The 27,263-nt window shown below is 49.1% G+C and overlaps 1 protein-coding gene across 2 annotated transcripts in view; it reads left to right on the plus strand.

The window, feature by feature from the left end:
- Positions 1 to 10,308: 10,308 nt before the first annotated feature.
- KIRREL3 (kirre like nephrin family adhesion molecule 3) overlaps positions 10,309 to 27,263 on the plus strand; it is a 554,097-nt gene continuing 537,142 nt past the window's right edge. For both annotated transcript variants that reach the window (XM_036860526.1, XM_036860527.1), the window contains exon 1: positions 10,309 to 10,737. In XM_036860526.1, the coding sequence (XP_036716421.1) occupies positions 10,683 to 10,737 (55 nt within the window). In that variant the 5' untranslated portion in view covers positions 10,309 to 10,682. The remainder of the gene's footprint in view (positions 10,738 to 27,263) is intronic.

The raw sequence follows: 27,263 nt of genomic DNA on the forward strand, positions 1-27,263 counted from the left end.
ATCAAAATTATGAATTAATCTCCTCTTCTATTACCACAATCATGCCTCTCCTATTGCGTTTTATTGCTTATGCTCTGGAAGGTGGAACACAAGAGGAGAATAAGGAACCACTGGGCGTCTGGGTCTCTCATTTTACTGGGACTCATGTCAGGTTTAAGTCCTGTCTCTTCCTGCTCCATCTCAGGCCCGTTGTGAGACTCCCCTGCCCACCCAGCCCACAGCAAACTCTCCCTTCTCAGAATATCTGTATCTCTGAGTCACTTTCAGCTTCTCTCAAGGGCTTATACAGTTGTCCTATATGTCTCACGAGACCATGACAGGCTCCTGGAGGACAGAATGTAAATCTTTTTCATCTCTGTGTTGCCAGAGCCTGTATCCAGTGCCTGACACAAAGTAGATGCTCAATAAATATATGTCAAATGCACATCTGAATGAATGAATACATGGTTGGCTGTATCAAACCATGTGTCTGTTTTGTGTCTTCAACTGCATTGGAAGGTATTTGAGGACAGGGGCCAATGTCTTAAATCTTCTGCATCCTCTTACAGTGCCCTAAGAAAAATTAGCATCCAACAAATATTTGTTGATTGATTTCTCCTATTTTAAAGGATGATAAAAAAAATAATCACAGAGATTTAGATCTTGATTTTTTTTCTTTTTTTTTGCCAGCCTATTGACAAGCAAGAGGAGGAGAGGTGTATTTTTCCCCTTATTTTGTAGATAATTCCAATGAGGCACAGAAAGGTGAGACACCTTGACAATTTAGGAGAATAGAAATATACCTCCTGACCTTTCCAGGCTAGTCTCTGAGGACCCTTCTGGCCCCCTCAAGAGCCCATTGTTTTCTGACTGTGGACTTTCCCTTCCCCATCAGGGAGCACGCCAAAGGTCGGTAGACAGCCCATTGCTGAGTGATCTCTGAATTTCAGGTAGTTAAAGTAGAAAGTGGCACTTCATAATTAGATGGTAATAGCATAATTATTTGAAGGCACCTTATAATTACATCCATCCTCCCCAAGCTCCTTCAGCTGCTTCAACTGGGATCTTGGCTCCTGTCCTCCTGTCCTGTATCAGTTCAATGCCACTGGGCCAATGTTGTTTACCAGGGATGGTTGTACCTTAATAAGGGAGGAACCCTCCAGTGGATTCTCTCCAAAACTCAGAACTCATGGGCTCTCAGTGCTACTACATGGCAAACTCTACTTCAAATCATTCTGTATATGGTGCCAGATAAATGAGATGGGAGGTTGAGAGATCATTGTGAAGCCATTAAATCTAGATGCCTCTTCAATATTTATCTCAAAAGGACTCTGTGACCTCAGTACACCCTGCTGAGGTTCTCACCTCACTGCCATTAACGATTCTTCCTTATTTTGTAACCTTCAGTCCCATGACAAACAGATTCCCTATTGGTTTAGCCTTGAAAGCAAAGAAAAATCACCATCACCACCCTCCACCAAAGAAAAAGATCTGTGCTTTTCCTTTCTCTTGAGGTGGAGTATAGCTCCAAACCAACAGTCTCTGAGCAAGCAACACACCCAAATATAAGGGCAGAGAGTGCAAACAATCAGCTCAGCTGGAACAGCAAGGGGACTCTCAGTCAGTAGCATAAATCACCCACTTTGAAAAATGGCTGACTCAGTGAACACCCTGTCTCAAGAAAGAAAGGAGCCAAGGGAGTCATTAATGAAAGCAAGAAACTCAGTTTTAGATCTCACTCCAAAGATGGATTCACTGTACTCCTCTCCATCCAGGTGGGTGAGTTAGTTTAGTGTGGAATTTGTCTGCCCTCCCTGAAAACTCCGGTTAGGTAATGAATTATTCCAAGTAAATTAAGTGTATCGATCCCCTCGCCTTTCTGACACTTTGCAGATATTGCTATCAAATCTATCAAATCTATGAAAGTGTCAGTTTTTGCCACAGACATCTGAAGAGGGGAACAAATATTCTCTTGAGTTTCTCTGAGTCTAATAAGTACTCGTGGGGTCTACCAGGTGATGACAGAGCCCTATGATGAAACCGGCTGTTTACTGTGGAGAGCTAGCACACTCAGCTGATAAGACCAAGGTCATGGCTGTACTCCCCTGTATTTCTCAGGTAATATCACATCATGGTATCATAATATCAGATCATCAGAAAGAAGATCAGACCACAGAGCATGGACAAAAATTGTGAATCTATGACAATTCTGGGAAAACAATCAGACTATATGCCCTATGAATAGGATGTAGCACAAAACTTTAGACACTGGAAGGAGGCAGCCTCTTTCAAGGTGAAGTCCTGCATCATTTTGTTAAGGACTTGCTTCTTTGATTTGAATTCTTCTTCCCCATTACAATGACCAGACTCATCCTTTTCTAAATAATAAATTCTTAATCTAAAAAAAAAAAAAAAAGGATCTTTCTCCATCTTATCTAATTGAACGTTGTTATTTATTTATTTTTGGCTGAAAACTACCATATTAAGGCTGCTGAATGTATCCAAAGGATGAATTGTCTAAGATGAATAGTCGGGCCCAGATGGCTAACAAATGTATACTATAAAGTGTTATTTTCATCCACATTAAAGGCCCTTATCGCAAACTGAAATTCTTACGGATGAAAGGATATGAGGTCTGAATTTGCATCAAAATAATCCAGTGAGCTGGGAGGAAGCATGGAGGATTAGTGAAACAGACCGGGCCATGGGTTGATCATTGTTGAGGCTGGGTGATGGTACAGGGGAGTGCTAATGGCATTGGTTCTAACTTTAGCATGCATTAGAATCATCTGGAAGGCTTGTTAAAACACAGAGAGCTGGGCCCCACCCCAGAGACTCTGATTTAGGAGGTCTGGGTGGAGCCAAGAATTTGCATTTCTAGAAAGTTCTCAGGGGATGCTGGTGCTGCTGGCCTGGGAACCCCACATTGAGAATCATTGTATTAAATGGAGTTCCTACCTCTGCCTGCTTAGAATCTCAAACAGCAGGAAAAAAAAGGCAGAAAAGAGACACAGACAATGGGAAAAGCACTGAACCATCAACACAATTCCACTTGGACTGAGTTTGGGAAACAATAATGTTGGTTTTCCTCATTTACTCTGAACCTCTATCTGTATAATTGTTATGGAGTATGCTAGCTTCCCAACTGCTTTGGGACTGTGCCATTAAGCAAAATGAATAACCAGGATTTCTAACTGTTCTTTTAATACAAGAGCTAGAGTTACGTTGTGATTTATCTAGACTGATGGCACCACTTCTGGTATTTGCCTGAGATTCAGAATGGGTTTAAAATGTGTAGTCAGAAATCTTTTCCTTTGGTCTTTCAGATGCGCCTAGTTCCAGAAAATAGATGTGGAACTTTCTGCATCTCGTTGGGTCTAGAGGCATCAGATGATGAAGAAAGAAAATTTCAAGCTTGGGCTGGATGGTCACAAGGAGGCAAGTAGGACTTTTGGTCTAATTTTATTTCGTTTAAACACCTGTTGGCCAACGATTGCTACGTGCCAAGCATTGAGCAATAGACTCTGGGATATGCAAAAATAAATTCCAAAAAAATGGTCCTTGACCCTGAAGAGCTCACATATAGTTTGGAAGGTAGACATGTAAATAAATAATTATACTATAATATTAATCATTATATAATAACTGTGGTTGTTATGAATATGCTGTTCGTTTTCAACTAAGCGGGGAAAGAAGTGAAGCAACAGTCTCAAGGGATGACAGTTCAACTTGTTCTTGAGCAATGAACACCTGTCTATTAGCAAAGAGATGCATGCAGGGGAGAGGCACGCAGGAGAGGAGGCAGTAGAAGTGTGGGAGAGTGAAAGTGGCTCCTGCCTCTAATCAAAGAGTCATTTGACAGGATTAAAGTGTGGGCTGTGAAGGAGGAGGGGGCTGGCGAAGACACAGAAAAGGTATATTTGTTTGACGTGCCCTATACACGGCGATAAAAAGTTTATACTCTATCTTGGGGACCATGTACCCCAAAGTGGTGTATGGGGAAGATATCACAGAACTGAATTTCAAAGAGCCAAATGCGGTGGGACAGTGGGTTAGACAGTGGCAAGAGGTTTCTTTAGTCTGTAGACCAGGCAGTGAGTTGAGGAGGCCACGAGTTCAGGCAGAGATGATGAAAACTTGGTCTAAGGCTCCATAGTTTAGAATATTTGCATAGGAGGCCCGTTGCTAGCATGCCAATAGAAAAGTTGTGTGTGTGTTTGTGTGTGTGCGCGTGCATTTGTGTGTAGAGGTTTGAATATACATAAACTTATATAACTATAAAGAGAGATAAATATGAAAGTTACATATACAACTTTTATATCACCTATCTGGCCATAATATGGAGAGAAGAAAAGAAGGAAGAAAGGAAGGGAGGGAGAAAGGGAGAAAAGAGAAAGGAAGGAAAAATACTGTATCTATAATAAACAAAAAAGAGAAAGTGAAGTTTGCCATCTAGGAAAAGAGCTTAAAGGGCTTCAAGTGAGACCCAGCTGCTCCCTTGGCTGCTATAAAGGTTTGGTAATTTATAACATAGGCCTAGGGTGTGTGTGTATGTGTGTGTTGACGGGGGGAGGAGAGGGTTATGAAAGAGAATAATGGAGAAAAAGAATAAATGCAGTATAATTTTTAGGACTTTGAATACCACAAATGAGTCACAAATTGGAATTTCACTTTTTCTTCCAATATTTTCCATATAATTAGCCCATTCATATACACAAAAAGAACACATGGAATATTCCAAAATGACACAGGACTCACTCCGAGCACTGAAGCGGGATGCTGAGGCTTGCCTCCCGTACCATCCTGGCCTGCGCATTCAGCGGGTGATGAGACAAGGCACAGGACACTGCCACCTCCTTTTATAATATTTCCCATATCTTTTCTTCCCTGTGAATTACACATGCCAGGCCTTTGCCGAGGGAGATAATGCTGCTCCCATGTGAATTGGATACTCAGTGCCCTGCATGCCTGAGTGCGTCAAGGCTAAACAGGTCTATTGTTCTTAAACAATGTTGCCAGAGAATTGTCTCCTTGTGCAGAATGATGCTGAAGAGATAAAAATATCTTTCATTTCTGTAGTGCATTGCATCTTAAAGTGTGTTCCACATTTTGCAAACTATATATAGGCTCAGTTCATTACCCATCCCCATAAAATACAGCCAGAGCAGTGGCAGGCACATGCCAGATGTTTGACAATGGTTTAATAACAGAGTGAAGAACAAGTTCAATAGGACTCGGAAAACAGGAAATGGGATGTGGGGCACTAGGTAAAACTGTGCCCTTAATCCCACATTATGTATTGAGTGCCTACTGCCTACCAGGGTAAGAGCCGGGCGCCATGGGACCTGGAGAGGCACCACTCTTACCCTCAAGGGGCCGCCAGGATATCCAGGAGGATGCACAATCAGATAGATTCTACGGTCCAGTCTGACTCATGTTGAAATATAGTTAAAAGACAAGGCGCCATGGTCCTTACTGCTTTTCAAGGAAGGTGTTTACCATCAGCCACCCTGGCATCAGCTTTCCCTCACTTTCCTAAAAGGCTTGCATCCTATAGAATTATGGAGTGTATGTTGAAGAAAAGCTGTTCTGGAGCTCAGAATCCAGGCTGAAGGTGGAGCACGGTTCAGGGGAAAATGAGGAAAGAAGAGAAATCACAAGTTGAGCAAGTTGGGGAAAGACCGAGGGCACTCAGAGTAGAATGAAAATCAAACAGTTTGGGGAAAATATGTGACCAGTGAGACCAGAGGGGTCTGTGCAGATTCCAGGGCCATCGCTAGTCTTCCTGGGGGTTGGGGTCAGTCACTGGCAACAATCTGCCCTAAAGCCGAAGTCACTGAGTCACTGGGGAAGCACTTCCAAATCTCTCCAGGCTGAGAGGTATGGCTTCTGGAAAGCAGACAATAGGATTTTAGGATTGGGAGGGATCCCACAGAACTACTGTCTTATTTCATAGATGAAGAAAGATACGCTCAGGTTTATTAAGTGGTTACAAAAGGTAGCAGTTCTCAGGCCAGAGCCCGGGTCCAAAGGCTCACCCTGACCCCCCACTCAGGCCTGGCCTTGGGTGAACCACTGGTGCAGTCTGGCCCTGCCCTTTGGGGGACGCTTCTGAAAGCTGACAAGCTGGTTCTTGGGGCCTTTCTGCAGGACTGCAGAGAGACTGACCACAGTACACAGGGGTTAAGGTCTTATAACTCACCTACACAGATGTGAGCAAGAAAGCTGGTTCAGATAAATGAAAAAGAAATAGGTTAGAAGATTGTGACTGCCCAGGTCAGACGGGCTGCCACCCAGGGAGAACCTCTGAGGCCCATTTGGTCTCTGGAAGTATATGTAACTTCTGGCCCTTATTAACTTATCCAAGATGGGAGAGTCAAGTTACCCTGAACTCCCAGAAGGGGCCTGTTCAAAACGTGTTTAAATCCCTGAACAAGGAGGTTTTCACCAGCCCTGGCAGGTTCTAAGAAAAACAAAAAGGAATGTGGTTTATAATGTATCTGTGCAAAAAATATTGCAAAGAGGCATTAAACAGGAAATTCTCCACTCATGATGACTGTCCCTCTCATAACACTGCCTCTCCTTCTCCTTCGTGCTACACAGGGGCCCTGGTGAACACAGGAAGATAATGAGGGCGCATGAGCATTGCAGGAGAGCAAGGGAGCAGGACAGTGGAAACTCCGGCTGAAGGATGGGGTCCTGTGCTGCATCTCAACCCCGCAGCTTCCTGTAGGGCCTCAGGCAAGTGGGCCCAGAAGGATTCCACTACAAAGGATTCCAGCTGACAGATGACCCTCCAGGGTAACGTCTGTCTTGTTAAAAAGCTAATGAAAAAAAAAAAAAAAAAAAAAAAAGCTAATGAGAAGGTTCATAATTTTTTGCCATGGATGCACCTGTGTACGCTTCGCCCCAACTAGAGGGCAAACTTTCCAAGAACAGGAATTCACGTATTCATTCTACACATCTTTATTAAGTACCCAAAACAGGCCTCTGCACACATCGAGGGAATAATAAATATTACAGACATTGGATGAACAGCCAGGAGGAAAGTCACTGGAAAGTGGTGATGAGTCAGGGTCTGAACTCCCGCCGGCTCAGGGCGCTGAACAGCGGTGCCCGGACACCCCTGTACCTGGGCCCAGAGCCTCCTGCCTCACTCTTTGTCCCTGACCTCAGAAAACAGCGGGGTACACTTGCTGCCCAGAGACCAGGGCTTGGAAGCTGTCCGGAGGAGACTTGCACTTCTGAAACTTCTTGGCCGGAGAGCAGCGGACTCCGGAGCCGGCCCCCATTCTCGGGAGGGAGATCTCGTGCCTACCCGCTGGGCTGGGAGTTCAAAGGACACAGCAATTGACCCTGAAGGCCCGGAGGGGGCGGGGACTGATTAAGGCGGCCACGGGCTCTGCGCCAGGTGAAGAAACGCTAGAGAGGATGCCACCTGCTGGCGAGGGGCCGCGGCTCGCGCGGTGGGCGCAACGGAGACCCGGAGCCTGGATGGGCAGAGAACAAGAATTCGGGCAGTTTTCCAAGTGGCTGGTTTTCTGCTGTCTCCTTAGGGTCGCCACCTCCTCGGGTCGAGCCCAGAGACCCGGTGCCCCGCGCGGTGCGCTCCGGACGCCGAGGTTCCCAGCGGGGCCGGCGGGCGTCCTCCCCCGGCCCCCACCCCTCCCCTCGCGGCGCTCCGAGGGCTAAGCCTCCGCGCTTCTCCATCAGGTGGAGCCGTGCTGCTCGCCGCCTCCCTCCTCCGCTCCCTCCTCGCCGCGAACTGCGCGCAGGCACCTTACAGCGCCAGGAGGTTAACCGAGACCCCGGAGGAGGTGAGGCCAAGGACCAGCCCAGGCGGAGATGGCGGGGCCGCCGTCGGGGCTGGCGCCAGAGCCCGGCCGACTGTGGGTCCTGCAGGTACCGCTGTGGTTCTCGCTGCCCCACGTGGTGGCTGCCGAAGACTGCCCTGGTTTTTCCGGCACTTGGGCTTGAAAGGCCTCCTGGTCCTTTTAGAGGCAAGCAGCTCAGCACTTAATCCAAGCTTTTTTCCTTTCTGCCGGAGACCAGAGGCTGCGGGGTGGGGGTGGGGGGAGGGGGGAGGGATGGCGAAGGGAACAGGCCCAGCTGGCTGGGGGGTGGAGGGGGTGGGGGATCGGAGCCAGATTGAGAGTCCGGAGGCCAATCTCGGGACCAGGGGGCGAGGGAAACCAGGTCCTTCCAACCTCGGGCTCCCCCCACCCCTCTTCTCCTGACCAAGAGTGAGTGTGTGTTGTTTTCAGGCGCCTGTAGGTGGGCCTGATTTTGGTGGATTGCACAAGTCATGACCCTGGCCTTTTGACCCTTGTTCGTAGTATTTCCCTCCGGGGCTGAATTAAGCAAGTTTGGGCCCCAGGCCGCTTAGGAATTAGCAATCAGAATTAACAGCTTAAAGGGTAAATGTCAGTTAAAACATCAAATGTTGCTTTGTAAGGCACAATCTACATTCTTTAATTATTAGTCTTATTCACTGCAAGGTTGGCCTTAGGAATGACCCGGAGACCTGAAATTTCTTCCCACCCCTATAGATTCAATGGAAAGCTCCTACTAAAGTTACAGTAGGATGTACATGCTACATTATGAGCTCCTGAGATTATGAGCTCCTGAAAATATGGCAAAATACATGCCATATTTTCACTCTTGATATGTTATTTGACATGTTATTTAGAATTATTATTCATCTTTTGCACGTGTTTCTGATTTGTCTCTTCTGTTTCATTGCGTTGTCTATTATAGCAAGTCCCCGGACTAAGGCAGTGCTGACACTTTGCTTCTGTACCTTGTTTGCTAATTTAGCTGATGGGGTGCCTCTTTTGGGTCCTCTTAGTTTCTGTTGCTTAGCATTGCTTATTTTCCCCCAAAAGTTTGCTTATAAATTTCCCTTTGATGTGTTTAACAGCCTCTAAGGGATGCAGTTAAATAAACTATTAAGAATAGAAGAGTCAACAGGGCATACACCTACTAATTTGTAGATCTTTGATGTCAACAACCAGATGTAAGCTCCTGATAGCACACACTTTCACATGTGCCCCTTCTCTCTTTCTTGTTCATAAATACTAAGGGAAGTGTTTTTTAAAGTTAAGATCCACATGGAAACTTGGAATGTACCCTGCAATCAGCAAAGTCCCCAAAATATGTAATACTGTTGGAAGAAAAGCTAAGAGTTTCCCAAAAAAACCTCCCTGAGGTCCAGGGACTGATGAAAGTAATGATTGATTTTATAATTGCATGCCACAAATCGAGCGAGCATCTTTCATTTCCCTCTCCTTACTCATTACCTCCCCTTCTTCTGCATAATGCTGTATATTTTTATATGTTGCTTTGTAACTATCCTTACAGTTTGTACCTTATGTGCGTACTCTGCTTCCACACTAAATTATGAGCTCCTGAAGGCATGGACTGTGCCTGCAGTTTTATTTCCCCCAGTGCCCTGCTTATACCAGGCATATCTAAATATCTCTCAAATAAATAGACCTAGATAAATTTGCTTTGATATGCGGGAGAAAATAGAGTTTGATTTGAGTGTGAGTTTCATGACAGGTGAAAGACCTGAAGGTTCTTAGGAGGCAGTTGCCTATGACCTTGGCCTCTCCTTCGCAGTAGGATTCACAGCACCTCTTGGAGAAAAGACATGCTCAGAGTGATGGGGTGATCCTTAGAGGAGAGACTCCAAATGCAAAGCCAGCCTGCTCCCCTATCCTTGGTAGGAAATGCACAAACCAGGATAATAATAATAATAAATGGATATGTGTCATAAATCTACCTGCTTTCCCTCTAGTTCCTTCATTTTGTTTTCTAGGAGTATAGCAAAGCAAAACCAAGGTGCAAACGTTCCCAGCTTATTACCTAGTCCCCTCCTAGGAAAGTCTCAAAAATGCAAAGCACGCTTATCTTTTCCCCAACTCCGAGACTCCTGCTGCACACACTGGCCAAGTCTTTCCTGGGGAAAGAGGTATCCCCCCCTTGCCTCTTGCTTTCCCCCATCCAGCCCAGTTTCCAGTCCCCCGTGCAAAGGCAAGGCAGGCATGTTGTAGTGTGGGTACGTGCATCCAGCCATCCTTCACTCCTTTAAACAGCATTATGTCCTGTGGACAAAAAGTCACAGCTCCGCTCCCTGTTCAAGATGGTTTTTGGTCAATAATGGTGGCAAAAGCTGAATTTCCCCCTATGTAGGGGGAAAAAAAGAAGGAAAGAAAGAACAGAGCCTCCCCTGCACCACCGCCACCCTCCGTTTTGCATAGATTGCCTTTCACCGAGTATTTCCTCTTTAATTATGACCTGTTTCCCCTCCCTCTCCCCCCGCCCCAGCTTCAGTGAAAGGAGCCCTTCTGTCACTCGTCACTCGCTCCCTGGCTCGCTCGCGCGCTGGCTGTGGGAGGAGCCGCCGGAGGAAGCTGTGTGCCTGGGATGCCGAGCGCCAGAGGATGGAGCTGCTCCGAGAGGGGACGTCGCTGACAAGCCCGGCTTCCCGAGGCGGCTAGAAACAGGCGACTTGCCTCGGCTGGCTGCGGATCCCCTGAGGCACGGAGCCCGAGGCCACCCGGAGGGACCGACGGACAGACAGATGGTCGGCGCGAACCCGGGAGGACCGCGGCGGAGGCAGGGCACCACGAGCCGCCGAGCAGGAGAAACTCACCGCGAACCCAAGTTGCCCCGCCGGCTTCCCCTCGGCGCGCGGAGGAATGAGACCTTTCCAGCTCGACCTGCTGTTCGTCTGCTTCTTCCTCTTCAGCCAAGGTAGGACCCGTGCGCCGCTGGAGTTGCAAAAAAAAGTCGGCGGGGTTGTCAGGGCGCGCGAGGTTGCGGGCAGGAATGTGGGCAGGCTTCGGAAACTCGAACTGATGGATGCGTCTCCCGGTGCCCGGCCGAGAGGCACTGGCATTGCCTCTTCGCCTTTGAAAATGCAACAAAATGGTACTGTTTATTTTCCTTTGGAAGGCAGGGATACCGGAGGGGAGGGTGACTTTCTCCCCTCACTTGTCAACATCCAGCTCAAACTCCCCGATGCAAATGAGTTCTTTTTGCTCCCGGTATGTTAATTAGGCGGCATCTATGTGGCTGTGCGGCTCTGAACTTCTGGGCGCCTCCTCTCGTCCAGACGCAGGTTGGAGAAGAGGGCCGGGAAGGAGAGCTTTGTTTACGTGGCTATTTCGGCACGAATAAGGTCGGGCTGGCACGGGTGTATTCGGAAGGGAATGCGTGTGGAGGGGTCTGCGATGACAGCATGGACCGTGGGGGAGATGTGCTATGTTTGGGAAAAGCTTCTCAAGAGTTTCATTGAATGTAATCGGCTTCTCTGAATACGACTGCATTCTGAGTCCTACACAGCACTAGGTTTCAGGGCATACAATGAAATTCCGCCCGTGATGCTGATTGCTTCCTTTCTGCAGCTTAGCAGGGGCAGAGAAGCTGGTGGACTTTCCGAAAAGAACTTGGCCACCTCGGGCTCCCTGCCCCTGGGAGCCTTGGGGCCCGTAGCGGTGGAGGGCAGGCAGGGCCGCTGGGGAGAGGGATGGGCAGTGCCCGCAGAGCCAGCGGCATCCGAGTCACCTGTGGAATTGAGTTTGAGGGACAAGTCAGTCGGTTCCTTCCCCCGCTTCTGGAATGCCGGCGCTGTCTCTGCCATCTGAGGCGGCATTTGTGCCAGCCAGCACAGCTCTGGGAGGAACAGGACTCTCTCAGAAAAATCCACAACAGGGCACGTCCATCTGTTGATTAAATGAAGGGTAAAAGTTTTTGAGAAAGCACAGCACCGCCATGGGTGGCTGGCTTTGCAAGCAAACAGCATGTCTCCCTTTCTTCCCCTGTCAGGCAGAAGCCAGGTGGGAGCAGAAACCCACACCTCCTTCCGCAGCTCCTCCACTGCTACTTGTGGTCACTGCAGATTTTCCCGCTGTCAAACTTCGCTTCTGACCATCCTCATTTAACCTGGGGGCCCTTCCCACCCCTGAGTATGCATGTATCCCTGCTTGTATGTAATTCTAATGTACACACACACACACACACTCATGTATTCATGTGGTTGTGTGCCTCTCACCAGGGCTCCCTACAGCAGCAGGAAGATAAATTGCCTTCCCCAGAGTTTTTGGGCTGAACGAATAAGAACTATCTCAGGACACTGGTATAGAAACATTTGGGTTCTATTACCGTTTTGTGAGATGACCCTCTTTCTTGGATGTGTGGGTGCTTCCTTATGGGTCACACCTACACCGACACACATGCTCACTCTCATTCTCCTTTGCCTCTTACCAATTCATTCACTCAGGGAGTTACATGTAGAATCCCTAAATAGAGGATCCCACCATCCCCCCCTACACCCAGGTTCATGGAACCAGTGCACGTTTTACTCTCTCCATTGTTTATGTTCTTAGAAGCTTGAGCCGAGACTCTTGTCTAGATTGACACAAGAAGCCTCTAGGTGTCTAAGTGCCTCTCTGGCTGTCGGAATCATCACAGTGTGCACCTTCTACTTTGCTTATTCCTTTCTCAGTACAGAGCTGTTTCTTGATTGCCTCGTATAAATCTTTAAATATTTACCTATGGAGGTTAAGTGCTCTGTTTCTTCTATCCTAAGCCTCAAGAGCACTAGGAAGGAACCACAGCATCATGCAGTTCGTAGTTCCTTGTTATTCCTGAGTTTTCTGAGCTTGGCCAGCTCTGCCCACCCTACCAAATGGTGGATGCATAGTCCACGGGACTCCAAAACAAGTCTAAAGAAAGACAAGGAGACCAAAGTCGACATAGCCAATCAGAATCCCCTACATCACCGGACATGGTAGGGTAGGTTCCGTGAGTAGACAGTGTCTCACTGCAGGAATTAAGGGTCAAGTGGGACAATGTTTAATGGACTTCACTGGAATAGAGTATCTTTTGACTTGATCCGGGGGCATTGATTTGAATGTGGATGTTGTTCTGAGTATCGTGAATTCCCCAGGGGATTCCATTTGACCCTCTACACATATATGCTTAATTCGTATACTATGCCCAACTCCTGCCTGGTGCCATATGTTTATCGAGTTATCAGATAGAGAGTATACACTTTCAACAGGTCACGAAAGGACTAGCCCACAGGCTTTAGATGGCCCCCACTCTCTCATGCCCCGACTGCGGTTGCACCCCACCTGACACCCCCTCTGAGCCACCCATCTGATCCCACTCGCCGCGTGCCCTTCCTCCGGGGATGCTTTCCAAGGAAATGTGCAGAGACTCAGGGATGGCCCTCCACTCGGAGAAAACAAATGCCCAGGGCTCTTTTGGGGGCCTTCTCTGGCCCTCTAGTGACACATCCATCTGCTGTCCACGCCTCTCACGGCGAGAAACTGCACGTCATTTTGAAGTCGCTGGAAACACAGTTCTCATGCCCCCCATACAGAGGGGCGGCCCCAAACAGCGCTCCGGAGACTTTAAAAGCAAAACATTTAGGTGAACTCTTAAAGTAAGTCATTTCAATCATCCTTTCTCTTCTAATTTGTTAAATATTTATTCACCTTTACTTTTTTTTCATTCCCCTTCAGAGAGTAAAATTAAGGTATAATTAACGTTAGTGATATGCTGTATCCCTTATCTTGTAAACTTTGGGCGTTTCATATAGGTTGAGATTAAATAGGTATTGATCATTCTTAAGGTGGCAGTAGAAAGGCCAAATGGCATTCCTCCGTTCCCGCCGTGGCCAGTGTCCCCGGGCCTGGCTCCCCACAAGGAAGTGGAGAGCTGCCGGCGTGCGCTGTCTGTGGGTTTCTCTCTTGCTGGGGATGCCTCCTCCCCAGCTGTCAGGACGGTGTGCTCTGTACAGAGAGGGATAATGTCACAGCACGCTTTGCCTCCCGCAGAGAAGAGGCATGTTCTGCGCCTGGGCGAAAAGGAATCTATCCTCTTGTCACCCATACCCTTAGAACTTGCTGTGTTTTTCCCTTTCTCATTTCGGTTTGCCCACAACGATTTCCTTCTGTGCCCTCCTTCATCTTCAAGAGCCGTGCCATCCAGCCTGCACAGCCACGTCTTAAGTTGCTTTGGGGGGATGATGTTGTAGCAGGACTGAGGGCGCCCTGCTTCCCGTCAGGTCTCCGGTTCTGAGGCAGTTCGGGGAGTGTGCAGTGGTACAAAGTCGGTGCCTCCTATTCGGCCGCTCCTAGGAAAGGTGTCCTCTGCTCCACTCTCTGACGTTTTGCTCTAGCATCCCAGAGTGTCCTGTCCTGCCTAGTAACTTCGTGGGCCTGAAAGTTCCAATTCTGGGGAGTCCAGCTCCCTTGTTGGCTTTACATGTGCACCACACTGCTCTGAACGTGTTGGGGTGAGAGTGAAAACTTGCATTTACCTGTCAATGGCCTCCCTGAGTTGAGGATTAATCCGAGTGTCATCTCCCTGTTGGGAAGAATCTAAGCCACTTGCTCTCGTAACTTGCTGGCAAGAATCACCAAGAGGGGCTGTCAGATGGCCATCAGAGGGGCAGAGGTTCTTGGTGACGCGAATCTCCAAGGGAATAGGAGAGCGTCAAGCAGACAGAGGGTAAGATAGAGTGTGAGTGGAGAGAGGTAGCCAGGGGGAAGGGGACCCGGGGGGGTGACAGGAAGCATGGGAAGGGATGAGCAAGGGCAAGAGGCTTCAACTTGCAAGAAGCTCCCTTGGGGAGGGCAGGGAGGGGTCTCAGAAAACAGCACGAGCACAGCCGAGGCAGCCAGAAGTATGGAGGGGATCCGAGGGGGGTACAGGCCGAGAAGGCATTGGAAAAGGAAATTGAGAATGAACAGCAACTTTGGAAACATTTATCCTTCCCCAAAAATGTCACGGAACAAAAGATAGAGCAAGTAATAAGTGTGAGACTTCCCCCACCGGCACCCCATGTGATCTGATGGCTTGTCTAGAGGGGGAAGAATCACTTATTTTGTCCTGGAAGGTCAGTGCACGGCTGCCAAGGGTGTGGGACCCCTTCTTTCACAGATCGCCTGGGTGAGGGGAACTGGGACATGTCTGTTGGGCCTGGGGGTGGTCACTGTGTCTGCTGCCCAGCAGGGAGCTGTCAGTTGCCAGCCAGACCTATAGAGGAGGGAGGAGATATGTCCCAGGGGGAGAGGGGTGTGTGGTGGGGTCAGGGCCTTCACGCTGCGCTCAGGGGATCCCACAGAGCCTCCCTCTTGGTTTACAAAAGGCAGATCTCGCTTGGAACGTGGCAGCAGTGAGCTAGGCATGCTACCAAGGGGCAGCAGCTCTGCCTGGGGTGCCAGCGTTGGTAGGAGCCAGGGACAGTGGGGACCCGGTGGAGCAGGGCTTTAGGCCTGAAGATGCAATTTTTCTTTTTTGTTCAGCCTAGTGGGGGTGACTTAGGAGGCATTATACTGCAGACCCAAAAAAGCCCATGAATAATCCTGAGTGAATTCAAGAGATTTCAATTGCAAAATAATAACAATACTAATGATTCCTTTGATTTGCAGAGTACTTTTCTTCCAAGGAGATAAAAAGATAAATGTTTTGGAAACATGAATGAGGGAAAGAAAATTGCCTGTGATGGAGGACTGGGGAGGAGGGCCAGGAGCATTCATTTCAGGATCTCCATGTAATTGGGGGTGGGGACAGTTAGACAGTCTTGGGCATCATTTCTCGGCTACAGTCCTTACCCTTGTAAGCTGTTGAGATGACTTTTGGGTGTAAAACCAGTGCAGGCCTTTTTAATCAGGGTCAACCTAGAAATAACGGGGTGCCGAATTCCTTCCCCCCCACCCCGGGAACAGGGCCGTTCTAATTCAGCAGTGGAGGGGGTCAGTAAGACCACGAACTTGCTGGAATCCACACTTGGAGTCTCACCACGGCACCGATCCCGACCTTAATGGTGGTTCTCGCAGCAGAGTGATTGGGGCCCCAGTCTTCCCTCGAGGTCAGTGGACTCTCCAGCATTCATGGTGCAGGGTCTGGCTGGAGCTGCTGCCCTGGGGATGTCTGTGCCCGCGGGTTTCATATCACATCACTGCTAGTCACAAGGGAGCGAGGAGCAAAGGCTGCCAGCATCCTGTGCCAGGTTGTGATAGCTTTGCCCGGTGTTCCAAATGGAGTGGGATTTTATTTCCAGCTCGGGGAATGATGCAAAGTCTACTGCATTGAGATGGTACAGCTCTGTATGTCATCGTGTGTCATTTTCTTTTCCCCAGGGGAAAGCCAGAATCCTGTTAGGTTGGCCCGTCGAATAGGAATATAGCTATGCCTTATGGATTATTGGAATACTTCTGTCACATTCACGCAGAGAATGCTGTGTCCTGCTTTCTGCTGAGCTTGAGGAGTATACTCAACCCACGCAGTTGCCATAGACTAGGGATCTCCACCACCACGTTAACATTAACTTTCATTAACTTTCTACTTCTAACCCACTGAAAGAGCTAGGGATCAAATATGGCGCTTTTTTTTTTTTTTCCCTCCTCTCCCAATGGTAAAAATGAGTATTCTGGCTGTATACTTCTAGAAGTCAGTAAATGTCAACATTAGGTTAGTGTTTCCTTTGTATAGTTGCAATTTAGCATGAGCTGCTTGGAAACAGATGTCTTCCATAAGCATACAATGTTTCCGTGAGTACACAGTCAATACCACTCTGAGGGTTAAATAAATGTCAGCTTCCCCTGAGCACACTGGTAACAAGTTAAAGCCACGGAAATGGTGGCCAGCACGAGTGACTCCTGCTCCTTGCAGAGTTACTGTGTTGCAGCCCTGGCTGGGGCATGGAGCCTGGGAGATCGACACTCATCCTCTCCTGGCTGAAATCAAGGCAAGGCGTAACCAAATGTAGACACCTCCCGACACGCCGTGGGGAGGTTTCTCCTGGCAGCCAAGAAGCCGTACCGTGCCCACTTTCAAGCCTCCTCCCATCCGTGAGCCCCCTCTGCACACACATGCACGCCTGCCCGCACGCACGCATGCGCATACCACTTATTGCTACAGTGTAGCGATATCCAGAACTCAGAACAAATCAGCCATTTTCCTCAAATGCAGGATGAGTGTTTCCCCTAATCTTCCACCTGGTGTTGGTGTCCTCCTGGGCAAAGAGACGGAGATTTGCCTGAGGTTGTTTTTCGATCACTGAAACCAACGCTGCCATGGCATGCGTTTGTCATTATTAAAAGGAGGGGTGCCCATCAGGCTGGATTATCTAGGTGGTCTGCTTGCTTGGCCTGTGTTCACTGGACAGTTGTTGCAAGTTCACGTTCTTTCTAACTAGTGCCTAGAAGACAGGAATTTGAAATCTGACACTGACAGCTGCAGCAGTGACAACCAAACATCATTTTCGCCTTTCCACACTCTTCCCCAGGGGCTCCGGAGGGTCCGTGTGTCAGAGGGCCACATTTCTTACTCCTTCCTTTGTGATTAAGTAGCACTTCATGACACCAAAGCTCAGCCTGTCCACTCAGCCAGCCCTCACTGGGGGCCTCCTACGTGGTGGGCACACTGTGCCAGGGACTTTTGATGAAAAGGTGACTGAGGCTGTGTTTCTGCCCCAGGGGAGCTCTCAGGCTAGTCAAGGAGCAAACAGTTGGACTTGTCGTTACAATTCAACAGCTCAGAGTATCCAGAGTGTTCTGAGAGCATCAGGAATGGCTGAAGGTATTAAGAAGGGCTGTGCAGAGGAGGTGACTTGATCGTAAAAGATGTGTAGAGTTCTCCTGATGATGCAAAGAAAGATGGTCCCAGGTGGTACCTCAGATGTGCGCACAGGCCAGAAGGCGGGACAGAATGTCAGGGTTCAGAAGCAGTGGTTTGTGTGGGGGCTAGACTTCTGGGTGTTGAGGAAGCCTGTGAATGGTCGTGAGTACCATGCTAAATGTTTTGAGGATGGATCGTCAGAATTAAGTCTATTCTTCAGAAACATCGTTAGTAGCTTATAGGTCTGTAATCCTCTCTATACCATGGGTTCAATGGACAAAAAAAAAGAGAGAGACAGATCAACATGTTATTTATTCTTGGTACTCCCTGTGTTGCACATGGGGCTTAAAAAATGTAGAATTGAATGGAAATAGCCTCACTCATCTTCCTACATAGTAGTGTAAAGGGATGGAAAAGTGAGCAAGAGAAGGGTAGTAGGTAGCCGCATACTCAAGAGTGACGTGCTGGATAAAGAATGTGGACAGGACCACGGAGAACACAGAAGCAGGGATGGCCGAGTACACGCAGGACCGTTAGTCGGATGGGGTGCTCTGAGGAATGGGAGTTTCCAGTTTCTGGGGCCCCTGGAAGGCTAGGCAGAGGTGGAGGAAGCCTAACATTGAGGACGAATGGTAAATCAGAAAGGCAGATGGGGACAAGGATGAGACAAGCAAGAGGTGCCTGGGGACATTGTGCTGAGGACTTCTTTCCTGTTCTCAGGAGGAAGCTGAGCTACCCTGGCTCTGGGGGAAACAAGGTTACAAGCTAACTGACTTTACTCGGAAATGCTTACAAGTCTCCAGCACCAAGTAACCTTTCATTCAAGAGTAAAGGACATTGTCAGATCACAGGTTCCCCACTCTGGCCCGCTCTCTTCAGGAAATGGCGGGGCTGGCAGGACAAGGTCAGGGGTGAAGCCAAACCCTGCACTGGCGTGCAGGAAGAAGACAGTGACATCTCCAAGACTGTCCACAGCTAACCCTGCTGTCGAAGGCTGGCTGGGTAGACGGCCTCCCGTTGCTGAAAGGCTAAGAGTGGAATTCGGGCCATCAAGAATGGAAGAGTCGAGAAGGAAAACAAGGACCTACTGTACAGCACAGGGAACTATAGTCAATATCCCGGGTTAAACCATAATGGAAGAGAATATAATAAAGAACATATATCTATGTATAATTGATTCACTTTGTTGTACAGCAGAAATTAACACAACATTGTAAATCAACTATACTTCAATAAAAAAATAATAAAGTGAGTCTCCTAAAAAACATAAATAAATAATGATAATGGAAGAGTCAGATTGGAGGGTAGACGAGATAACATCAAAATTCTCTGCAATTCCAAGATTTCCTAAATATTGTCTATTAACAGCAAGCTATTTACTTTGGATAATACATTCTTCTACCATCTTCTATCATCTAGAAGGTAGATGATGGGTTATAGATCTCTTTGTCCAGCTCATTTTCTTGCAGGTGCCAGACAGACTCTTTGGGTTGTTGGTGGTGGCAGCAGCGGTAGCAATGATTACGGTATCAGGATGATGATGATGATATTTAGCGTTTGTGTAAAACTTCACGCGTTGCACATGGCTTTCCAGGAGGGCCGCTTCGTTCGTCACCGTGATAACAGCGAGAGGCGGCCACTGTCACTATCAGGCCGTCAGAAAGGTTCCTTTGCTGACCGCGCTCACTCCCCGTCCAGCTCACTGCGGTGTCGAGAAGCCTCAATGCTTCTCAAGAGGCTGGCGGATCCACACCAGCAACACTGACAAACGCACGAGAGGATCCTAAGCTGGGGCCTGAGATGAGCCACGTGCTTAGAACTTGTGCAAATCCTCAGTGTCTAGGCACAGGCGAGGGCTTTAGGGGGGTCCCCTATGAAAATTGCGGAGTTGACCTCTGAACCGTGACCCCTCATTGCAGCTCTGTCTCTTTTCGATCGGCTCCAGACTCCTCCTGAGCTGGTCCCTTCCTCTGTCCGGCCTTCAGCTTCACCTTGAAGGCCCGAGGTTTCCAGGCCCCTCCACCAGGGGAAGTGACGGGCCAGCCTTTTGGGCTGAATGGCAACCAAGGAGCTGCTGCTTGGGTAGCTCCTTTCGTAGCTGTTCTGACAAAAACAAAAACAACCAAAAAAACAGCCAGGGGCTTTTCTTAACTGGTTGATTAAAATCTCCATTTCTTTTATCGCCCTGGTGCCCAGCACCCTAGTCGGCATATGGGAGGCTATGAATAAATATTGACTAATGGAATAAAATGTGAGGAAAAATGAAAGGAAAGAACACGGTGCCTCTGACCCCCCCGCATCACCACACACCACAGCAGAGGCTGAGACGCCCCCCACAGGAGGACGGAGGAAAGACCCTGACGGTTTGAAGTGTGGTCTTGCCCTGTAGGAAGATGTTCCTCTCCCACCGAGGCCTTGAATGACCGTCGGGGCACCAGGAGCACTGCCAAGAGAAACACCCTCTGGCAGCCAACCACTCCTCCCAAGAAACAGTCGGGCCTTCTGTTCTTTAATGCGTGTCAGTTCCCATCTCCGTCAGTCACCTGCACATGTCACAGGTGATGCAGCTCTGGTGCAGCGTGACAGGCCACCTGTCACCCTCGGCAATGCTGGGAGCTATGACAGCTCCAGAGTGACACCGGGCCCGGTTGGCTCATCATGCAGGCATTCAGGGGACGGAAACTTAGAGCTCTCTCCCGGGGACCCATCCCAGTGCTGCACAAGGAGTGACGGCCACCCTTCCCTGCCTGCCTGCCCTCGTCCCAGAGGAAGAGCACCTGCCAATTAATCTCCCAGTGGCTTTGTTCTCCACGTCCTACGACCCACACTTTTCTGTGCCTGCTTAAGGATGCTGGGGTCTACCCCACGTTCACGGGGAGTCCCATTTCTTCGGGGAGCTAGACTCTGAAGCCTCCTTCTTGCATAAGACACTGTGCCCTTGTGGTGGGGCCTGGGGAGAGAGGGCCTGTGTTTGTCTTGGTACCATATCGGTCAAGAGCTGGCAGAGCAAAATGTTTTGGGATCTGAAACCCGGTGAGCACTGCAGTTCCTACGTCTGCCTGACGGTGGCAGCAGCAGCGCTTGCAAAGCCCAAGAGCGAGCTGAGAGCAGGAGGCCCAGGGCTGCCTCTTAGTACCAGGAAGAGAGTCAGGGTGCCCAGGCAACGGAGCTGGGGCAGCTGAGGGCGGGCAGAGGGCATGGAAGGGAAGAGCAGGCCTTCCGGAGGGCAGCAGCCCCCCAAGGGGGCTCACTTCCTTTCTCCTCTTTCCGTTGATGGATGTGAGGGCAGAGTGTTAAGGGGGACGCCTATGTAGAGTGGCAAGAGGTACGTGGACACATTTAAAAATGCTCGAGGGGCTTGGAAGAGCTACGGAGGGGGGCGGTGTAGAGAGCCCCCGCTAGCGGTGTCGCTGTCCTGAGGGTGATGGATGGGTCAGTCCTCCCAGGAGGGCGGCTGGCAGCCAGGAGCCCCACTTCTCCCCGGGGAGCCCACTGCCCCTCCCAGGTGTTTACCCCTTTAATGATCTGGGAGCCAGTATTTCTGCTGCTGAAAAAGCCAAACAGACGTGCTCCAATTAGGCCTCATTATCCCTGATCTCGTGGGCAGGCTCGAGAGGAGGTACTCTGTTTTCACCTCTGGAGAGAAACAGGCACCATTTAAAATTGCCATGTGCCATGGTTGCCTGTTTGAAAGTGTGTCTTTCCGGGCAGGGTAACCGGATCCTGACACAGGCACAGCTAGCTGATGCCCTGCGTTCTGTCGGAGGGAAAGGGAGGAGTCCTCTTGGCCCCCAAAACACCTTACCTCTTCGTTTATCTTCTAGGGGGAGGTAGCTGCCTTATTCACCTTTTGAGAATTGCAGGCGGGTTGGACCTATGCCCGGGGTCGATCCACGGGCGGCATAAACTAATACAGTGAGATGTGGGGTGAAGGAAGGGTGAGGCGTCATTGGAGCATCCCCCTCTTGTCTTCTCTGTGTGGCCTGAGGGGCTGGTAGAACTGGCTGTTTATGTTGTCGGAAATCGTCAGACATTGTGTGACTGTCCATTAGGTTTTGGTGGCCAGTGGGATTTTAGATGAGGTTTGCTCAAGCCAGAGCAGCCTCCCGCACCTGAGTCACCACCACTGTCCCTTGCTGCTTTCTCAGGAGCGTGGAGAGCTGCCATCTGCCCAGTCCTCACTGTCTGTCTTCCTAGGGGTGGGGGAGAGCGCAGTGGAGTTGGGAGGACATAGGATGCTCTGTCCATCCTACTAACAGGTCCGCTGGCACATGGCAGGTGATACCTTGAGCATCTCATATCAGAAAGGAAAACTGTTGGCATAAGGTTTGCAAAATCTTGTTTGAAACTGCAGATGTGTTGCTAACACAGGTCAGAGAGGAAAAATAGAGCTGCATAATTTGAGAATTTGCTAAAAATAATAGAGATAGCTCTCTTCCCCGCATAAAAAGATGTTATAGCAAGGTGGTATGTGCCCTTTGTCCCCTGCCTTCCTGGTCCCCTGATTTGGCCACCTGCTCCCCTTTCTCCTTTTACAAACACGACCCTCCCTCTGGGATCCTTCAATAGAGAGGGGAAATGGTGAGAACAGAGAAGAAGCAAAACTTCTAATAGTCTCATTGTATTTCTCTTTCTACTACTAACACCTGCGGTTATTGAGCTGGAACCAGCCATGGGGAGGCACTGTTGAGGCCTATGGCCAGGTCCTTTGCTGAGCTTGCCTGCATTTGCCTATTTAATCCTCACAGCAACCTGATAAAGCCAGGAATGTCATACCCATTTGCAGATGAAAACTACCGAGGCTTAGATTCCATAACTTGCCCGAAGGTGGCACCACGGATAAGCATGGAACCACCATTCAAACAATCGGATGAAGACCCAGGTCCTTTGCCGCCCATCCCTTCAGGAAGAATCCTGGTCCCACTAGTCTCTTTTAAGCCACAGAAAGCCCTGGCCAGGCCTGTGGTCCTCCTCGTTCCTAACTTGTAGGGCTTGGGGAAAAGAGCTGGTAAAAATAGAAGAAATCGTCTCCCCTTATGCAAAAGCACAAGTAAGAATTTGAGAAGCTTTGCTCCACGGCTGGTGCTACTTTTTACCTCCACGACCCAGCTCCAATTCAGCTGAACATTTTGAAAACCAAGTGCTGATTTCTTAACAAGAGTCCATCACCACCTAACTTTTCTTCAGTGGATTAGAAAAAATGTGAAACCCCATTCTGCTTAGGGAGAGGTTAGTCTGCTGTTAGCCGTGCACTGTGAGAACAGAGCTACTTGATGGGAAAAGGCACTCAGGACATCAAAACCCTCCTTTTTGTCAAGTCTAGAAGAGTAGAAATGTCAGAAGACCACATGGTTCTGAAATGATTAATACTGGTCGTTAGGAAGAAGTAGAAAAGACTCTTGAAAAGCAGGGGAGTCCAAATGCTGTTCAGCCTTCGACTCTCCTCACTTTGGATCCAGCAGGTACATCTTATCTTGTGTCAGAAATTATTTCTGAAGATGGCATGTATCTACCAAGACCATGCTTGAAATCACAATATTGGTTTCAGATAGACACTTAAGATAAACTAGCAAAACATGAAAGTTCTTCGAAGTTTTCAAAGCTCCTTTAAATCGAATCAGAGGAATACAGAGGAAGAATGCCAGTCAGGTAGATCTCCGCATGAAAGACGGAAACCTCCTTCTTATTCCACGGCCCAAGCCCTTCAGTGGAACACACGGATCATATCAGCAGTACACTGTCAGCTGTCGCCAGGGCTCCAAATCCACGTGGTTGCCCGTTTCTCTGGGCATGAGCTTTGCCTTGGGTTTTCTCTTCATCAGACCAGGGCAGAGGTATTCACAGATAGAAATGCATACTTTATAGGTAAAAGCAGCTGAATGCTGAGCTGATCAGAATCAAGAAATACCATCCAGAGAAACAGATTACTTTCCTCCCCTTTTCTCCTGCGAATAATAATAGAAAATCTACATTCCCCTCTTATTATCAACAGATATTCATTTTCTAAAATCCATACCACTGAATTCCTGCCAAGGAAAATAAAAATACATACACTGCTGTATTTTTAAGAGAAATTGTCTTAGTCTTCTTACATTGTCACCATCTTAGTCTTGAGTCTTCTTAATGTTTTCCACCTTAAATGTTTACACAGGCATGGCAGGGGTGTTTCAATCTTTCTTAAGGGCTGTTGCAACCATATAAACTGAAAAAAGTATTTTCAAATCCAAATATGAATATCCTTTACACTGAACAGTTTTGCTACTTTTGTTGAGTAGGGTTCAGAGTATTTGAGTGTCCACGAGGCACCAGTGGGGGTGGGGCATGGAGGTCACAACTTTCCTCTCAATAAATACTGAGGTTTTTTTTTTTTTTTAATGTTTTCTTATTTATTTATTTAGTTTATTTATTTTTGGCTGCACTGGGTCCCTGTTGCTGTGCGCAGGCTCTCTCCAGTTGTGGAGAGCCTGGGCCACTCTTTGTTGTGGTGCACAGGCTTCTCACTGCAGTGGCTTCTCTTGTTGCAGAGCACGGGCCCTAGGCGTGCAGGCTTCAGTAATTGTGGCACATGGGCTCAGCAGTTGTGGCTTGCAGGCTCCAGAGCACGGGCTCAGTAGTTGTGGCTCACGGGCTTAGTTGTTCCGCGGCACGTGGGATCCTCCCGGCCCAGGGCTCGAACCCGTGTCCGCCGCATTGGCAGGCGGACTCCCAACCACTGCACCACCAGGGAAGCCCCGATACTGAGGTGTTTTAAAGGAACAGCTTCATGGATACTTGTCTGTAAAAGGAAAACGAGTTTCTGGTGGTGCATTTTCCGGCATGGGACTCACCTGCATTCACTCTATCCCCTCCCCCCAACCTCACCTCCATGTGAATCTTGCTTATATTAACTTAGGCTGTACAAGGGGTCTTGGGAGTGGTTTTTAACCAGAGGAAGTAAGGTGACTCATGGGAGTTGCCTCTAAGAGTTTTATATCACATTATCTTAGGGTGACTTACCCAGTGAGAATGGACCCAGGAACCGCCATGAGTCCTGAGCTAGGAAACCAGACAAGCACCAAGGCCAAGAACATATAATTTAGAACATGGTGGCTCTGCCCGCCCATCACTGCAAAGAGTTCTGAGGATCACTCCTTTCCATGTGACTCTCAGCCCTGATCCCCTCAGGGAGCCCGGGAAGCCACGTGATGGTCTGTGCTGACAGGAGAGAACGTAGCATAGGACGGCCATAGATTTTCTTCCACCTGCACTTCAGAATGTTTAAGTCAAGGCTGTACACCAGAGATGCTCATGTCCATAAAGGATGGATTTTCTGGGTCCAGATTCCGCACGTATATAATAAGGCACCCCAAGAATTCTTGTTATGTTTTTTTTTTTTTAAATCTTCAAGGTCAATACAACCACAGACATTGATATTTGCTTCATTGTGAGCTGGGATCTGCTAGCTGCTTATTGTCATTTTATTTTTCAATTCGTAAAAAATGATGTTCTCATCACTGGGCCTCTGGACCTCCTTCTTCAACCCAAATCACCGATAGGAAACCAAATGCAGGAGCTGATGAATATGGTGATGGGAGGAGAGAGAGAGGTGGGGCCGGTGCCAGATTTGAAGGCGCCCTCAGCGCCCCCAGGGGCTGCTGCGCGTGCATTGCGCGCGTTCCCAGACGTCTGCGTAACGACGTGATGGGAGAGAGGAAGCAGGGAAGACACAGGTGTGCGGCCGTCAGACTCAAGAAGAGAGACAGATGGACAGACAGAAAGATTGAACCAGCTGAGATGCGTGCGGGAGACAGACATTCTAGTCTCCCAGAGATCAGAAGGCTATAGGGTTCAAAGAACAGCGTTAACTCTCCCAACCCAGGTGGGGACGCTCTTGAACACAAGAAGGTTTTAAAGGTTCATTATGAAATACTTGAGTAGCTTAGCCATGCAGATGGGCACATGTGCCTGATTTGGGGGCACAGAGGTCTCTGTCTTTGGACGGTTGTATGTTCCTTTGATGGTGTCCTGACAGCTTCAGGATGAAGATCTTCAAGCCAGAGGTCTGGCCTCTCTCCCCTGCCTGATCTCTCACGCACCCTTGGCTCCAGCCCAGCCAAGCTAGGGGCGTCTCTGAGTGCCCTCTGCTGCCTCACGCCTCCTGGCTTCCTCACCTGTCTTTCTTCCCACCTGGAAATGTTACTAACCTTAATCAATAGAAATTGACCAGAGGCCAGACAAGAAATTCAGGCAAGGCTTTACTGGCGCCCCTGCCGCAGCAGGGGGGAGTGAGAACAAACAAGTTCCCTTGTTAGCTTGCTTCCGGTGGGGGGGCGGAGCTGCCTCCTTCTATGGGGTGAGGTAGGGGCGGGTCCAGGGGGTCGGGCTGGAGGCGTGGCTTAGGTGGTCTGCCCACCCTTTCGTGGCGCTGTGTGCAGGGGGCATGCGCAGTACCCTGCTTTTGCTCCCGGCTCTTCAGAAGTGGCAATTGGACTTTTTGGTCTCTTCGTATCTTGTTGTCTATAATTTACCCCAACTGGGCATGCACGCAGTTATTTTTAGTCCCTCATAGTTTCTTTGTATTTTGTTGCTGGAGGAGACATTTGTCCAGGTGCAAGCGCTGCAGCAAAGGGTCCCAGGTCCCAGCCTGTCTCGTTAGGACCTCCCCTCTCTGCCATGTTGGTCCGGGTAACTTCCACCCTAAAGGTCAGCTCACCTGGCCTCCTGGAGGGTTTCCCTGACCTCCCTCCTCACAGGGAATGAACTGCCCTTCCTCCCTCCTTCCACAGCCCTCTTGTCACAATAGATTGAAGCAGCTTTTTCCTATCCGCCTTCCCTTCAGGACGGTGAGCTTCTGGAAGGCAAGGGCTGGCCCTGTGGTCTCGGTTTGCGTGGTGCCTCTGTTGGACCTGGGTACACAGTCATCACAGGTCCAGTGTTTCGCACACCGGGAGAGGATGCAGTGTGTCAGTGAGTCTGGATAGCTTCTGCCTTTCACTTGCCAAGCCCGTGAAAGCGCTTCATCAGGGAATACGCTCTACTTGCCATCACTGCCTTCTGCAACTAGTGTGCCTGTGAGCACCAAGCCTTCCTGGAGGAAAAGGTGATAGTAATGTAATCCCTCCTTGCATTTACATAGAACGTTATGGTTTCAGATCCCTTTGACATGTATTATGGGCAACTCTCATCCTCACTTTAAAAAATAAGGAAAATGAGACCAAGTCAGGTTCAGTGGCTTCTCTCAGGTCACACGGGTAGTCAGTGTGAAAGTGAAGGTGGAAACCAAATCCAAGCCCAGAGGTTCTTCCGCTCTCCCTCCTCCATGCCACCCATGCTGGGTTCCTGCCTCCGAGGAGCATGTCCTTAGCGGGCGCTTGGCAGACTAGGCCCTGGGGGGTATTTCCTGCATCATCACGTGGATTGGGACGGGGTCAGTGTGTCCACGGAGAGGCAGGAGAGCAACTTGTGCAGGGAGCTCGGCAAAGATGCTGGGAAAGGAGCGATGGCTGGTTCCAGCTGAGGCACATGGGTCTCTGTGCAGAAGCTGTGGGGAAATTGCTCTTGATTGGGGCTCTCTCTTGTGAATGAGGCATAATAAGGGGACTTAGTAGCTCCGGTATAGTGAGGACTTCACCGTGCCTGGAAGCTTCTCCCAGGGCACCTGTCAA

Source organism: Balaenoptera musculus, chromosome 8, assembly GCF_009873245.2.
Source record: "Balaenoptera musculus isolate JJ_BM4_2016_0621 chromosome 8, mBalMus1.pri.v3, whole genome shotgun sequence".
Classification (NCBI taxonomy): Eukaryota; Metazoa; Chordata; class Mammalia; order Artiodactyla; family Balaenopteridae; genus Balaenoptera; species Balaenoptera musculus.